This window comes from Gigantopelta aegis, chromosome 1 (assembly GCF_016097555.1).
Source record: "Gigantopelta aegis isolate Gae_Host chromosome 1, Gae_host_genome, whole genome shotgun sequence".
NCBI lineage: Eukaryota > Metazoa > Mollusca > Gastropoda > Neomphalida > Peltospiridae > Gigantopelta > Gigantopelta aegis.
The window spans coordinates 26,637,893-26,655,192 of record NC_054699.1 but is presented as its reverse complement, the minus strand read 5'-3'; the positions used below and the strand labels follow the sequence as shown (position 1 = coordinate 26,655,192).

The 17,300-nt window shown below is 39.5% G+C and overlaps 2 protein-coding genes across 6 annotated transcripts in view; both read right to left on the bottom strand.

Annotated features, from left to right (window-relative positions):
- The window catches only part of LOC121373069 (rho guanine nucleotide exchange factor 7-like), a 102,760-nt gene extending 97,004 nt beyond the window's left edge, over positions 1-5,756 (bottom strand). For 3 of the 5 annotated variants that reach the window (XR_005958028.1, XM_041499516.1, XM_041499523.1), the window contains exon 1: positions 5,469-5,582. The gene's annotated coding sequence lies outside the window, so the exon portion shown is untranslated. Of the gene's footprint in view, positions 1-5,468; positions 5,603-5,627 lie in introns of those variants that run through there. The other 2 variants (XM_041499530.1, XM_041499536.1) reach the window with 2 other exon arrangements.
- A 3,739-nt stretch (positions 5,757-9,495) lies between these two features.
- LOC121367545 (extensin-3-like) lies at positions 9,496-17,122 on the bottom strand. The gene is made up of 4 exons (XM_041491798.1): positions 17,000-17,122; positions 13,182-13,405; positions 11,397-11,567; positions 9,496-10,275 (listed from the first exon to the last, which is right to left on the bottom strand). The coding sequence occupies exons 1-4, from the start codon at positions 17,013-17,015 to the stop codon at positions 10,228-10,230; spliced, it is 459 nt and encodes a 152-aa protein (XP_041347732.1). The 5' UTR covers positions 17,016-17,122; the 3' UTR covers positions 9,496-10,227.
- Positions 17,123-17,300: the final 178 nt, after the last annotated feature.

Here is a 17,300-nt window from a genome sequence, read left to right as displayed (position 1 = left end):
GCGTCAAACATGGTTCAGGACCACGCACATATTGAGAGAGGAAACCCTTTCAACTTTTCAAGTTTGTACTGATTCCCAAGAGAACACAATCAACAAAATTATGTAGAATAATATATACATGTATATATATTTTTTAGAAAGATTGATACTTTCAAGTTTTATTTTAAAAACTCTGATGTTCCTCAAATTTCTTCGTTCTAAAAGTATTTTGTCTACCTTTATATGGTATACAGAAAAATGAAATGGCTACACTCCAAGTTTGTCATGTTTCCTAAGAGAACCAGAAAGAAAGAAAGAAATGTTTTATTTAACGACGCACTCAACACATTTTATTTATGGTTATATGGCGTCAGACGTATGTTTAAGGACCACACAGATTTTAAGCGGAAACCCGCTGTCACCACTACATGGGCTACTCTTCCGATTAGCAGCAAGGGATCTTTTATCTGCGCTTCCCACAGGCAGGATAGCACAAACCATGGCCTTTGTTGAACCAGTTATGGATCACTGGTCGGTGCAAGTGGTTTACACCTACCCATTGAGCCTTGCGGAGCACTCACTCAGGGTTTGGACTCGGTATCTGGATTAAAAATCCCATGCCTTGACTGGGATCCTAACCCATGCAGTACCTACCAGCCTGTAGACCGATGGCCTACCACGACGCCACCGAGGCCGGTTGCACTGTGACTGTGTCATATTCAAACAGTGAGGTAGCTGTGTACATGTATATCATGCACATGGGTGTTACTGCAACCAACAAATGGCCAATTACAATTTGGCAAATGCTACAGGTTTCAGTGAGGCTTTGAGAAAAAAAAACACCCCAAAACCCCAGACATAGCAATAAAATCCAGCTGTGAGCAGCATTTCAATAATTAAATTATCAAATACACCAACCTCAGTGTTATGCTACGAGAGATAAACAGCTCAGTGGCAGACTGCTTGCCTATATCTCAGTGGTGCAATGGTTAAGTAGACAGAAATATTTTATTTAATGACACACACTTAACACATTTTAATTAGCTATATGGCATCAGACATAAGGTTAATCAGAGATAACGACACCGAGAAAGGAAACCTCTTTCCGATTAGCAACAAGGGAAGGAAATGTTTTATTTAATGACGCACTCAACACATTTTATTTACGGTTATATGGCATCAGACATATGGTTAAGGGCCACACAGATATAGAGAGGGGAAACCCGCTGTCACCACTTCATGGACTACTCTTTTTCGATCAGCAACAAGAGATCTTTTATATGCACCATCCCACACAGGACAGCACATACCACAGCTTTTGTTACACCAGTTGTGGAGCACTGGCTGGAACGAGAAATAGCCAGCAACAAGGGATTTCTTAAAAGCAGTATTCCACAGACAAGACAGTAAATACAGCAGGGTTCGACAAATCCAATAGCCCTCAGTTCCAGCTAGAGAATTTGTGGTCTGGGCTAGTAGAAAATTATCAACTGTATTGCTATATAACATCTATTATATGGCACTAGCCAAAGCTTCTGTGAGGGCTAGTGACTTTCTCAAACATTTGTCGAACACTGCACACCTGTAGGTACCATGGCCTTTGTTACACCAGTCGTGGAGCATTGACTGGAACGAGAAATAGCCCAATGGGCCCACTGACGGGGAATCGATCCTAGAACGATCGCACATCAGGCAAGTGCTTTAAATACCATTGGGCTATGTTGTGGTTAAGCAATGGATCAGACTTAAAGCTGGAAGGTGATGGGTTCGCATCATGGTACCGGTCCCCACCAATGTCTCAATAGGTAGGGGTAAGACTTTTCTTTCACTAGCCACTAATGACTAACCTACTGTCCTGGACAGACATGTGAATTGTGTGCCAAGGACAGAGTGACTGACCCTAGCTTGCCAGAGTTGCTATGGGTTACATGATCTATCAACCTCAATGGATTTGGGTTTTATTGTCCATAATTAAATGGATATATATATTACATAGGTAGATATGTATACAAAATTAAAGTTTGTTTTGTTTAATGACACCACTAGAGCACATTGATTAATCAATCATCAGCTACTGGATGTCAAACACTTGGTAATTCTGACATGTAGTCATCAGAGGAAAACCCACTACATATTTCCTAATGCAGCAAGGGGATCTTTTATATGGACTTTCCCACAGATAGGAAAGCGCATACCACGGCCTTTGTCCAGTTGTGGTGCATACAGTGGTATATACATGTACATGTATAGGCTCAGGCTCTCTAGACTTTTTGTCTTAACAAACTGTCAGGGGTAGCCCAGTGGTAAAGTACTTGCCTGATGCACGGTCGGTCTGGGATCGACCCCTGTTGCTGGACCCATCAGACTATTTTTCATTTCAGCCAGTGTACCATGACTGGTATATCAAAGGCCATGGTATATGTTATGCATAAATGTGCAAGTAACTTTTGTTCATAAAAAGTAGTAGCCAACTGGTGAGTACAAAATAATAATATTGGACCTAGTACAACATAAACAAGTTGAATATGCCTATGAAATTATCAGTTATTAAACAGGATTGTAAAACAAATCATGTTTACTTCAGGACTATATTACTTCACCAAACTCCAGCTAATTAAATCTTCTAAATTCGTTACAGATCTATGCATTTATTTTTAAACACTTTTTTCTTCACCTGAGCATGTAATATGATAATATTGATATCATACATAAATAATAGAGCAACAGCATCAGTATTCAATCACATGGCATAAAATTTGGCACAAAGCGCTAAAATTGAATAAATATTTCTGTTTTAATTTTAAAATCGTCCACAAGAAGTTAAGAAAGATTTTGACACAGGTCGATTTTCATGGGTCGGTCAGGTTAGGACAAACAAACTTAATTTTTATTTTTGCCTGGCAGCTTTTAGAAGTTCTAGTACACAAGAAGTATATTTTTGTATTTATGATAGAACATAAAATTTTGATGGAGAAAAGCTACGAACATCGCTCATCTCAGACTTTGTTTGTTTATCGTTGCCCATTAACCTTTTCATTTGTATCTAACCATTGAAGAAAATTGTTTGTGTAAACAATAAACCACACTATAATGACATAATTATTGGTTGTCCGAAAAATCTAAATTTTATGCCACTGCAATCAGTGTATTTCCATACTCAGGACATAGAGTACATAGATTTTCTCAAAGTATTTTGAACATTCGCAGTAGCTAGGGTAAACAATTTTTCTTTCAAAAGTGCTATATAGCAGATGATAAACATAAAAGTTTTGTTTTGCTTAATGACACCAATAGAGCACATTGATTTATTAATCACTGCATGGCTATTGGATGTCAAACATTTTAACATACAGTGCTCAGTGGAGAAGGTTTACTTCACTTGCTGCTGGCTAGTGAATGACATATATTTACTAGTCAAATCTCTTCATCCATGCGCCACACTTTTACATAATATTATAAAATAATGAATGGCAGTATTTGACCACTTAAGAAACATAGAAATAGATCCAATTTTTTTTTATGCATTATACCCTGGTTAGAGCATGATTTGAGTGTCGCAATGAACAGTATGCAATAATTGACCAGACAACCAGTATTTAACCACTTTCGAATTAACCAAGATAAAGCTCAACTCTTTGAAGATATGAAGATTTACTTAAACTTTTGATTGGCTTGGGGGATTGACAAGCTAGTACAAGGACAATGTTTTTCATTGCTCAAAATTGAACTTCATTGAACATTTTTACTTGTCCAATAGACAACCACTAAGGTACATTTTGTTTGTCCGAGCAGATTTTCACTTTTCAGGACAAACGGAAAAGTGCTTCTTTCGAATACTGTACTTCTATGGTGTACAGATTGTTGCAAGCATTACATAATTTATAAATAATCAATATTATTAATGTTATTAATTTTCATAAATCCTTTGCTTTGCTTTTAACTTATTTTTGTGATTATATCCAATTAAGGTTCAAGCATGTTGTCCTGGACACACACCTCAGTTATCTGGACTGTCTGTTCAGTGGGTTAGTTGTTATAGTAAGAGAGAAGAGGGTGTAGTGGTCTTACACCAGGGCTTCTACATTATGGTAGCCCCACTTCCATGGCTAACTAGTGATATTCAATGTCAGGTTAGTAAATAACTACTATTGTTATGCCCGATGGCTAGTGAATTTTTTTGGGGGAGGGTCAAAAGTTGCAGTTATGTCTCTATTTTGTAAATATGAATATCCTGACCCCACCTCAACCCTCAATGTTAGTGTTTTTAAGCTATATCTGATTATTAGTATTATTTAGTAAAATTGTATTAATTTAAAGTAATGTCGGGCTAGTGAATTTTTAATCATGGCTAGTAATTTTGTTAAATCACTGATCCCATAGCTAGTGGATTGTATAAAAATTCTAGAAGCAAGTTACACCTACCCATTGAGTCGTTTAAACTCACTCTGGGTGGAAGCCGGTACCGGCCTGCGAACCCAGTACCTACCAGCCTTATGTCCGATGGCGTGACCGAGGCCGGTTTCATAAATCCTTGGTCTTCCTGACATTTGCACTTAGATCAAACTGTTTTATGCAAAATGAAAAAGGCCCACTGGAATGTGGGGGTGGTGTCTCCCACATGAGATGAATATTACTTCTTTTTGTCCTACTTTTATAAAGATAAAAATCAGGCTTGTGCCCCCAACTAGTACTATAGAAAGAAAGAAATGTTTCATTTAACGATGCACTCAACACATTTTATTTATGGTTATAAGGCCTCAGACATATGGTTAAGGCCCACACAGATATTGAGAGAGGAAACCCGCTGTCGCCACTTCATGGGCTACTCTTTTCGATTAGTAGCAAGGGATCTTTTATATGCACCATCCCATAGACAGGGTAGTACATACCACGCCCTTTGATATACCAGTCGTAGTGCACTGGCTGGAACGAGAAATAGCCCAATAGGTCCACTGACAGGGATCGATCCCAGACCGACCGTGAATCGAGCGAGCGCTTTACCACTAAGCCCCCCACCCCCAACTAGTACTATAGTATAGAGACAATGCCTCCTTCAACTAGAGACTGTGCCTCCTTCAACTAGAGACTGTGTCTCCTTCAACTAGAGACTGTCACCGTTCTGAGTGAATGTGCTTCCTTCAACTAGAGACTATTCATCCTTCATTCCTAAGGGCACACACATGCATACCTGAGTGTATTAATTTAATGTATTACAACTTACAATTTAGCCCTTTAAGAAATAATAATAACAACAAAACTGCTATATTAAATGGGCTCAGAGGAGGCATATCCAACATGTAAACATCAACAAGTTAAAAGCATGGTCAAACATTGGCAGTTCGGCAAGTGTCAGTGGGGACATTTGGCCCCTCCCCTCCCCTTACTATAGCCGGTTTTGCATTATAAATGGTTATCCCATACACACGTTTTGCCCCCTATCTTTAGATGACCATGATTATTTGTATAAAATAGTCAAAAACGTCCATTACCAAATATTTCCTTTTCTGAATGTCCGTGGTTTGGCGACAACCACGGCACGGCGCACCTGCAAAGTGAACGCTCCTTGCGAGCACGGCAATGGTTTATTTTTTGCAGCAGGCCACAGTTTTCGTGCTGTTATAAAATAAAATACTTCTGAAACAACTCACCACATTTAGAAACAGACACTGCTATGTGTGTTCACAAATACAGCAACAATTGCATTCAATATAAACAACAATAAAGATTCCACAAATGGATGCCGATGACGTCATTCACACAGCCATAAAGAATAGTGTAAGGGGAGTCACTCTGCGGAGAGAAGAAAAAGCTAACATTGCTTGAGGCTCTGTAGCTTCCGTCCATGGGTCAGCAACACAGCGTTGATAACTGTCCAAATGTCCGTCTAGCCTCTTTCTCTTACCGTCAGAGTACTCGGGCTGCCCATTCGTCTAGTAAAATACCACATACGCACGCACTAAAATGTGCTACAGATTTGTAGATTAACTAAACTTAGTGTCTATTTTTACTGGTGGAAACTAGGGTCTGCGACTTTAACGACACCGCTGGAACATAACAGAAAAATCAACCTCCACTGAGGGGATTTGAACTACGGACCCTCAGTTTGAAAGACCAGTGCTCTGCCAACTGAGCTGAGAGGAAATGTCCACTAGTTGCTGCCAGTAAGACCAAGAGCACTTGAAAAAGTTAGTTTTTTTAATTTTGTTAAACGACACCACTAGAAAACATTGATTTATTAATCATCGGCTATATAGGATGTCAAACATTTGATAATTTTGATATATAATCTTATGGAGGAAATCCGCTGCATTGTTCCATTAGTATAACAAGGTATCTTTGAACAAAGACTATTCCTGCATTTGTGCAACAAATAATGAGGGAGGGGAAAATATAACAAAATACCCCCCTATCTATCTTGAATGTCTTTGCTCTAAACAATGACAAAGAGATAAAGGTCGCACGTACCTGAGTGAGGATTTATAAAGTTGTTGACTTGTTTACAAGACTTATCAAATGATGAACGTAATGATTATAACAAAGTCCAAACCACACACACACACACACACACACACACACACACACACACACACACACACACACACACACACACACACACACACACCTACCTGACAAGACAATACACACTTGCTTAGCTTAGTAACTTGTTTAACGTGTCCATATACCACTAGGGTTTCGAACACGCCTATTCCGAGTCCGGCCTCCGATAGGATCGGGAGTCTGACTCGGGACAGGGTACACACTTGCAGCTACTAATGGAAAAAATTAGCGGGTTTCTTCTCTAAGTCAATATGTCCAAATTACCAAATGTTTGGCATCCAATAATCGATGATTAATAAATCAATGTCTTCTAGTTCTCTCTCTCTCTCTCTCTCTCTCTCTCTCTCTCTCTCTCTCTCTCTCTCTCTCTCTCTCTCTCTCTCTCTCTCTCTCTCTCTCTCTCTCTTTACACAGGTAAAGGAGCAGCATACGCTTCACGTATGATGGATAGGAAGATCGATCTTCCTACATGGACATACATTGTACATCATTGTACATATTGGATACTTATATGTTTTCATTCAAGTTAGTACTCCACAGCTACTATATCAAAGGTCATATTATCGGTTATCCCGTCTGTGAGAATATGTTCATATTAATCATCCCTTGCTACTATTCTAAAAAATAGCCAATGTGGGTACAACGGGTTTCTTTTTTTCCACTGTCAAGACCACGTGTCACAATCAACAAGCTAAATGCTCACACTAACTGTAGTTCAAAATGTGCTGAGGTTTCGAGCGATAAATCGCGAATCAAGACCTTTCAGTGGATATGTACAGTGAAAACTCTCAAAACAGGACCCTCAGTAAACCGGAATTCCCCCGAAACCGGACATTTTTCACGGTCATCTCTTTTAAAAAAATCAGTACAGAACCTAACCTCTCTAAACCGGATACCTCTTAAAACCTGACATTTTACTTGGTGCGAGGGTGTCCGGTTTAGAGGGGTTTCACTGCTGTTGGAATTAGTATGGATGCCACTAGTACCACTGTTTTATTATACAGTGCAATGCGATGCATGGTAATCTAATTAAAAATAGGTGGCATAATTCCATACACGAGCCCAGTGGTAAAGCGCTCGCTTGATGCACGGTTGGTTTGTGATCGATCCCCGTCAGTGGACCCATTGGGCTATTTCTCGCTCCAGCCAGTGCACCACGACTGGTACATCAAAGGCTGTGGTATGTGCTATCCTGTCTATGGGATGGTGCATATAAACGATCCTTTGCTGCTAATCGAAAAAGAGTAGCCCATGAAGTAGCGACAGCGGGTTTCCTCCCTTAATATCTGTGTGGTCCTTAACCATATGCCCGACGCCATATAACCGTAAATAAAGATGTGTTGAGTGAGTCGTTAAATAAAGCTCGTGCTAATTGAAAATTATTTCACTCGGGACATAAACGTGATACGAAATGAAAGCTCGTTTAATATCCTATAAGGGTGACGTCACGTAAACGGCAAAATAACGCAAGAATAGCTTTTTATATTTCATAAAAACTTTTCGATCTTTTCAATGATTATGATTATTTTATTTTAAGATAAAAAAAAAAAATGTAGGTTTTTAACGTTTTCCCAAAATGCTTGTTTTTCATCTACTGGATGGGAGTAAAATAATCCTCCATTATGTATCCATAGCCTCGTCCCTGACAACAAATTATGTACCCTCGGGTGGAATAACCCTGTCCCACATGGACACATAGGCCTATGGAGGATTCGTTTATTCTCATCCTTACAGGATAAACCAGGATAAAAATAAATTTAAACGTCTTTTCCAAAAACCTATTTACATTCGTTGCGTCATTTAGTAATCAGTTTCAGGTTAACTTATAGGCCTACGTCACAGAGCTATAGATTGTGACCGTGCTTTTTATTGGTTGGTATGGCTGTAGGACCGGGTCATCACCTAGGAGTAGCCAGTCATATTTCTTAGAATTGATAAAACACAAACGTGTGTTATTGGTGTGGAAGGAAATGTTTTATTTAACGACGCACTTAACACATTTCATTTACGGTTATATGGTGTCGGACATATGGTTAAGGATCACACAGATTTTGAGAGGAAACCTGCTGTCGACATTTCATGGGCCATTCTTTTCGATTAGCAGCAAGGGATCTTTTATATGCACCATCCCACAGACAGGATAGTACATAAAACGGCCTGTTACACCAGTCGTTGTGCACTGACTGGAGCGAGAAATAGCCCAATGGGCCAAACGACCGGGATCTATCCTAGACAGACCGAGCATCAAGCGAACGCTTTACCACAAGGCTACGTCCCTCCCCACAACGAATGGTGTCCTCATCAACGGGTGTGTAAAGGCGACGCCACACGACACGATTGCCTCGTACGATAGTACCTGATTGTGTCAGGACAAACATTACAATTTCATTGGTTGCGATTCTGTCGACTATTGTCGTATACAACGCACTCGTACCGTGTGCGCTCGCCTTAAAGGGACATTCCTGAGTTTGCTGCAATTTTTAAGATGTTATCGACCAACAGAGACTTTTTAGCGATTGTAATTACATATCAAATATATTTTCTGCATAAAATGTCAGTGGCTGTATATTAAATGTGTTTCTGATCGTTATAATATTTTTACTAGGTTAAATTTCATTTCATTTTATTTCCTAACATACTTTATTTCGTACGTACGAAGTTATTTGATGACAAAATCCAATTTGGGCTTCTCACAAATATTAAGACGACCAGAAACATATTGAATATACAGACACTGATATTCTAAACAAGAAGATATATTTAATATATAAGTTTAATCGTACAAATATTTTATTAGTCGGAAACATCTTACAATACAGCAAAACTCAGGAATTTCCCTTTAAGAAAGTCCTGCCCAAGACAGATGTGCGAGCTTTTCCGCACAGGTGTACTATACGGGCTCCCATTTTTGTTCGGAGGCAGGCTGATTTCTGCCCGAATTAAACGAAAATGCGCGAATCTGGATAACAACATTTATTCATATTAGCATTACTGCCAAACAGCTACAAACGAATCACTACACATTTTTACATGATTACAACTAATATTATGAGTAGAATTATCGAAATACATGGTGTAAAGGTTTCATGACGAGTCCTTTTGCTTGAATATCTCTGTCATTTTTGCCTGAAAACAAGGATTTGCTCCATCACTATACATGTCTCCCCTGTCTCGCATACTTATGCTTTCACAGGCACGGTGGAAGCAAGTAGACAATGGGAGGTGGAGGTTGGTGTGGGTGGGGTGGGGAGGTCGGGGTTGGGAGGGGTGGGGTGGGGGTGGGGAGGTTGGGTTTGGGAGGGGTGGTGCTGCTGACTGAGATCGAGGGTGCAAAGAAAAGTTTCTAGGGGGTTTGGGAATATGCTCCTCCGTAAACATTTTAAAACTAGATGTCCTGATATGTAATTTCTTGCATTCTACAAGTAAAATTAATCTATGTCTTAAGATTTTCTTCCAATAATATTTTTGATTCAGAATTATTGGGAGGGAGAGGGCTAGAGCTGCCACCCCCACCCCCTGCTCCGCCGTGGCTGTTTCAGATACGTTTTGAAGACTTGAGTGACTGCAGACGGCTAAAACAAATCGTCGGGTTTGAATCTCCTCAGTGGGCTGTCTGATTAACAGTTAATGTTCTTGATTCTCATTTCATCTGTCCGGATCAGTGTTGTGATTCTGCAAGTCGTGTTCTCTTTACCAGCCGTGGTGATGGTGATTGTGATGGTGACCGTGACCGTGTTCCTAGAAAGTTACAAAAAGTTAAAGTTAGTTTTGTTTAACAACACCACTAGAGCACATTGATTTATTTGTCAGTTATCGCTATATGTCAAACAGTTGGTCCAAGAACCCACAACAACAGTGTTTAACGAATATTAAAGTTAAAGTTGGTTTGTTCAATGACACCACTAGAGTGCATTGAGTTACACATATTGTAACCCGCTACATTTTTAATCATTGGTAGCAAGGGATCTTTTATACGAACCATTCCACATACAGGAGAGCACATACCATGGCCTTGATATACCAGTCGTGGTCACTGGTGTGTTGACTGGAACGAGAAATAACCCGATGGGCCCACCGACGGGGATCGATCCTAAACCGACACATCATCGGGCGAGCGCTTTGCAACTGAGCTACAATGTCGTCCCGCCACCCAAATTAAAGTTACCGTAGTTTTGTTTAACGACACCACTAGAGCACATTGATTTAATTAATCACCAGCTATTGAATGTCAAACATTTGGTCCAAGAACACCAGGTATTTAACAAATGTGGAGCAAATATGTTCATATTTATTCATTTTAATCGGGAGAGATGATAATATCGTGGTTTTGAATAACCTAGGAAATTATATTGTGCAGGCAAATACAATTAGTGATCAGTTACTGCAATTCTGAACAGTTGGAAAAAAGAAACTGATATGAAGTATTCACCCAACTTTTAAATTGCAATGTTAGTGGACTTTGGAATACTGAAAATATGCCCTATTCTAACAATAATATTATTTACATGTGATAAATATATGTCACATAATGTTTATGCATATGCATGAATATGTCTTTGTTTTTATATGTATTATAATAATAATAATAATAATAATAATAATAACAATAATAATAATAATAATAAATATTATTATTATTATTAGTAGTAGTAGTATTAGTAGTAGTAGTAGTAGTAGTAGTAGTAGTAGTAGTAGTAGTAGTAGTAGTAGTAGAGCAGTAATAGTAGTAGTAGAAGTATATTATTATTATTATTAATATATGTATAGCCACGCCACATGGATATATAAAGCGATCTGTAGATGCGACCATTCATGAAATAAATAATTTAGTTTTATTTTAATTTTTTAAAATTATTTACCTCTTTAACAACTATTTTCTCGTTTCCAAACCGATCTTCCGTAACAACGACCTTGTCACCGTGTCCGTCATGGAACACCATCCTGTTAGGGTGGTGGTTGTGGTGGTGGTGGTTTGGAAAACCACCCTCCCTGAACACCATCGTGTCGCCGAACCCATCTCCAAACACAAACTGTAAATATCAGTTAAAGACAGTCCGCTGTGTGCTGAAAATATGCTGACATCTTAAAGACACACCACTATGTGCTGAAAATATGCTGACATCTTAAAGACACTTGCACCGCTACGTGCTGAAAATATGCTAACATTTTAAAGACACTTAGTCCGCTATGTGCTGAAAATATGCTGACATCTTAAAGACACACCACTATGTGCTGAAAATACGCTGACATCTTAAAGACATTTACACCGCTATGTTCTGAAAATATGCTAACATCTTAAAGACACACCACTATGTGCTAAAAATATGCTGACATCTTAAAGACACTTGCACCGCTATGTGCTGAAAATATGCTGACATCTTAAAGACACTTGCACCGCTACGTGCTGAAAATATGCTGACATCTTAAAGACACTTGCACCGCTACCTGCTGAAAATATGCTGACATCTTAAAGACACTTACTCCGCTATGTGTTGTAAATATGCTGACTACTTACTTAAAGTTAAACTTTCTTTTGTTTAAAAGCGCATACCCTAGTTTCAGCCAGTGTAAATTGACATTAAGTTTAGTTAATCAACAAATCTGCAAACATTTGGATACGGTTATAACAGACAGAAGCTAAAGTCTGTGATGTTTAAATGGGGGCATAAGCGTCTAAAAATAACTAAAGATTGTTTCAATAACCGTTACTTCTCAGACGAACGTACGTTTTTAGAATTATGAAAAATGCATTTTGGGGTATTACAAAAATCTGGATGACCAGAAGCGCTTCATGAAAATGAATAAGGCTCGAACATAGAGCAGCTGCCAGTTTGGCAGTGTGAAAATATATAGTGTATGTTCAATGAAAGAAAGAAATGTTTTATTTAACGACGCACTCAACACATTTTATTTACGGTTATATGGTGTCAGACATATGGTTAAGGACCACACAGATTTTGTGAGGAAACCCGCTGTCGCCACTACATGGGCTACTCTTTCTGATTAGCAGCAAGGGATCTTTTATTTGCGCTTCCCATAGGCAGAATTGCACAAACCATGGCCTTTGTTGAACCAGTTATGGATCACTGGTCGGTGCAAGTGGTTTACACCTACCCATTGAGCCTTGCGGAGCACTCACTCAGGGTTTGGAGTCGGTATCTGGATTAAAAATCCCATGCCTCGACTGGGATTCGAACCCAGTACCTACCAGCCTGTAGACCGATGACCTAACCACGACGCCACCGAGGCCGGTGTATGTTCAATGACGTCTGTTGTCAGATCTGTAATTCACACTAAAACAGAGCCGGTGTGTTTTGTCACACTCGATTCAATGCATTTCATTTTCGGCTGGTCCCATACTCGCCAGACCCGGATCCTAAGGGCAAACCCAGGAAACATTTTAGGGAGTGGACGAAGGGCAAAAGGGCACACGGAGCAACTCCCTGAAAAGGGCACCTCAATGAAAATTGTAAATAAATTCTTCAAAAAGGGGCACTTTAAACTTTTAGAGGGAGGGACAGGCCACCCATGTACCCTCCCTTGGATCCGCCCTTTGACCCAGTGTGTTTTGGGCCTTAACAGGCCAATGTACCATTCCGTATATAGTGTACTACATTGAGCATTCCTTTTATTTTTCTCCTTACCCTGTCGTGTTGATGTCGCGGACCAGTCACATATGTGGTAGTCACTGGGGGTGGCGGCTGGGGATATGGGTAACCGGCAGGCGGGGGTGGAGCGTATCCCGCTGTAGGAGGCGGGGCGTATCCAGCTGTAGGGGGTGGATAGGACCCTCCTGGCTGTGGAGGGGGTATAGATCCTTGAGGGTAGTACCCGGCTGGCGCGGGTGGTGGCTGGTAGCCTGGATATCCTGTAATATAATAATTGAAGAAATAATATATAGCTATGATTCACCCTGCTATTACATAACATCATTTAGAAATGCAAAATACAAACCCAAGTACAGTTTTAATAAACACACAATTACACTTCAGCATATTATAACATTTACTAATATAAAATAAAAACACAACTACTGACTATAGGTGTAATAAACTCCATGGGCGTACGGGCTCCCATTTTTGTAGGGAGCAGGCTGGCCCGAATTAAACAAAAAATCCCGAATCTGAATAACAATTATTTTGTTCTTCATATAGTATTACTGCCAAACAGCTATATAAGGATGCAAACGAATCACAACGCATTTTTACATGGATTTCAACTAATTTTGAGAGTAGAATGATGGAAATACATGGTAATAGAAGGAAGGAAACACACACTCCACACACTCAACACATTTTATTTATGGTTATATGGCGTCGGACATATGGTTAAGGACCACACAGATATTGAGAGAGGAAACCCGCTGTCGCCACTTCATGGGCAACTCTTTTCGATTAGCAGCAAGGGATCTTTTATATGCACTATCCCAAAGAGAGGATAACACATACCACGGACTTTGATATACCAGTCGTGGTACACTGACTGGAGCGAGAAATAGCCCAATTTGCCCACCGACGGGGATCGATCCCAGACCGACCGCGCATCAAGCAAACGCTTTACCAATGGTTTACGTCCTGCTCCGTACATGGTAAAAAGGCCTCAGGTTAACAGCACTGGCGAGGGATGAGGGATGGGGAATTGGGGGGGGGGGGGGGGGGTAGCGGGCCGCTTCTAGGTGTTAAAACGGAAAATAATGATATATATTTTTTTATTTTATGTGATATGGATTAATGTAATCTATCTCAGTTATGCAATTCCAAATCCAAGAATCAATAAGGTTTTTTTTTTTTTTGTGTGTGTGTGTGTGTGTGTGAAATCAGAATTCTGAAAAAAAACATGAATTATGACTCAGGCGTATTTAGAAATCGTTTAGCAATAGGGTCAGACAGATTTTGTTGTAGGGTCAGACAGATTTATTTATTTAGTCCCGTGCATGAGCTGGCTAATTCAGTCCAGTGAGCAACAATAGCCAGTATGACCAACAGATATCGAAAAATAGTGTGTAACGGTACGGAAACTACTGTGAATGATCTATTGTAGATGATTAAATAATAAGAAATATACTGAACATGGAAGCTTTTTACCATCAGCTTTTAAAGGGACTGTCTCAAGTTGTCAGCCATTTTGTAAGATGTTTCTGATATGGTTAATGTTCAGAGCCTTTTTGGAGACTAAAATTAAATGTCACACATGCACACACGCACACACGCACACACACAAACACACACACACACACACACACACAAACACACACACACACACACACACACTGATTAGATTATCCCATCTCTAATATATATTCCTGTTTAGATTACCAGTGTCTGTGTATCCAGTGTGTTTGCGGTTCTGTGCTAATGTCTGTAGAAGTCAGTTTTCATTTTACGTCCTGGGCGAGACATAGCCCAGTGGTAAAGCACTCGCTTGATGCGCGGTCGGTTTGGGATCGATCCCCGTCAGTGGGCCCATTGGGACTATTTCTCGCTCCAGCCAGTGTACCACGACTGGTATATTAAAGGCCGTGGTATGTGTTATCCTCTCTTTGGGATAGTGCATATAAAAGATCCCTTGCTGCTAATCGAAAAGAGTAAGCCCATGAAGTGGCGACAGCGGGTTTCCTCTCTCCAATATAAAATGAGTGCATCATCACTATCATCATCATCATCATTGTCGTCGTCATCATCATTACCTGAAGATTAGGGATGTCACGTTTACACTTTTAAAAAGTATCGTTTAGGCCATCTAAATGTTTATTAAATTTGTAAACGTTTAAACGAAAATATCAGTGTTATAAAAAAATTATATGACTGGTCATTAATATGTTTTTTCCCCTCAGTTTTCCTAATAAGTAAACAATATATAGTTCTTTTACAGAGCAAGTCTCTAGTACTTTTAGTTTAAAATAATTCCAATACTGTTTTCTATTATTTTATTTAAAGGTAGTCTCGATGTTTCTTTTTCAAGCACTGCTATTTTTTAAATTTAAAATTCTTTAGATATGGTATCATAATGCGGTAACAACCAGTATTATCGTTTATTGACCGGCCTTGGTAGTGTCGTGGTTAACCCATCGATCATAAGGCTGGTAGGTACAGGGTTCGCAGCCCGGTATCGGCTCCAACCCAGAGCGAGTTTTAACGACTCGGTGGGTAGGCGTAAGACCACTACACCCTCTTCTCTCTCACTAACCATTAAGAACTAACCCACTGGCCTGAACAGACAGCACATACAGCTGAGGTGTGTGTCCAGAACAACGTGCTTGAACCTTAATTGGATATAATCACGAAAATAATTTAAAATGAAATGAAAATATAGTTTACTGTATTTTGTCCTGTCATTGTTTGCACTGACACATTGTGATAACACATTAAAGCAGGGTGATACACTTGCACTAAATCACATGACGTACACCCCGTGCATCAATAGTTAATGTACTTTGCTTAATCGTATAAATCACTTCAGTTAAGCAGATAATAAAATATTATTTTCTTTTAGTTTTAGATGCATTACAGGATAAAGGTCACAACCAGTTGAGAATGTAGAATACCGAATTTATCCTGTTCTGATTGAAAAGAAACTGTCTCCACAGGATAAAACTGATACCCTACGTCATCAATTACTGTTCAAGTATTTATGTCATGTAGTGAAATATGCCTTTGAGGCGACTGCAGTTATATTGTTGTATACAGAAAATACTCAAAAATTGTTGGCACATTCAGATAGCCATAGTACCACATTCAATTATGTTCGTGACTCGTAAATGACAATTTTATGCTGAACTTTGATGTATTCAGTTTAATTGGCGATAAAATCAGGCTAGTTCGTAAAAGAAAAAACAAACAGACAAAAACTTGCTTGTTGAACCTCAGTTTAAAGTTTGTTTTGTTTAGCAACACTACTAGAGCACATTTATTTATTAATCATCGGCTATTGGATGTCAAACATTTGGTATTAACATATAGTATTAGAGAGGAAACCCGCTACATTTTCCATTTACAGCAAGGGATCTTTCATATGCACCATCCCACAAACAGGATAATACATAATATCATGGCCTTTGCTATACAAGTTGTGGTGCACCGGTTGGAACGAGAAATAACCCAATGGGCCTAACGACCAGGATTGATTCTATACTGCCCGCGCATCTCAGGCGAGCGCTTTACCACTGGGCTACGCCCCTCTCCTTGAAAGAAATAATGATTAGGATGATCTAGGCAGGCCCGTACGCAGGGGAGGGGGGGGGGGGGGGGCGACGGGTGTGTACGCACCTCCCCCCCAACTTACTAAAGGTCCACTTTTCTCTATTAAATTAAATAACGTTACGTAATCGTTGTTGTTTTGAGGGGTTATTTTTATGCTGATTGATCCCATCACGAGCAATTCGCACACACCCATTAAAAATCCTGCGTACGGGCCTGCTAGGCTATGTAAACATTATAATAAATTTAACTGTGTAATAAAATACCTGGATATTGACTCATGTCCGGATTGAGTTTGTCAAATGAATCCGAGAAGTTGTCCACTAACTATATATATATATATATATATTATATTCTCTACTACCTGAAGTTAGTACGTACGAGTATATATGTTTATTTGTTAGTCTGCATCACGTGCTGGCGATATCCTTATCACATGACATCTGTCGATAAAAATAGAATTACATCAAGTCTATGAATAATCATAGATTAGATAGGCTAGGGGCGTATTATTATCTGAATCGGGGAGGGTGTGTGTGTGTGTGTGTGTGTGTGTGTGTCGAAAAC

Bases quoted from the DNA above. Each gene is read 5' to 3' on its own strand.
- LOC121367545 (XM_041491798.1), bottom strand. The intron at 11,568-13,181 runs GTAAGGAGAAAA...TGATATTTACAG, and splicing joins CGCGACATCAACACGACAGG to TTTGTGTTTGGAGATGGGTT. The intron at 10,276-11,396 runs GTAAATAATTTT...GTAACTTTCTAG, and splicing joins AGAAAATAGTTGTTAAAGAG to GAACACGGTCACGGTCACCA.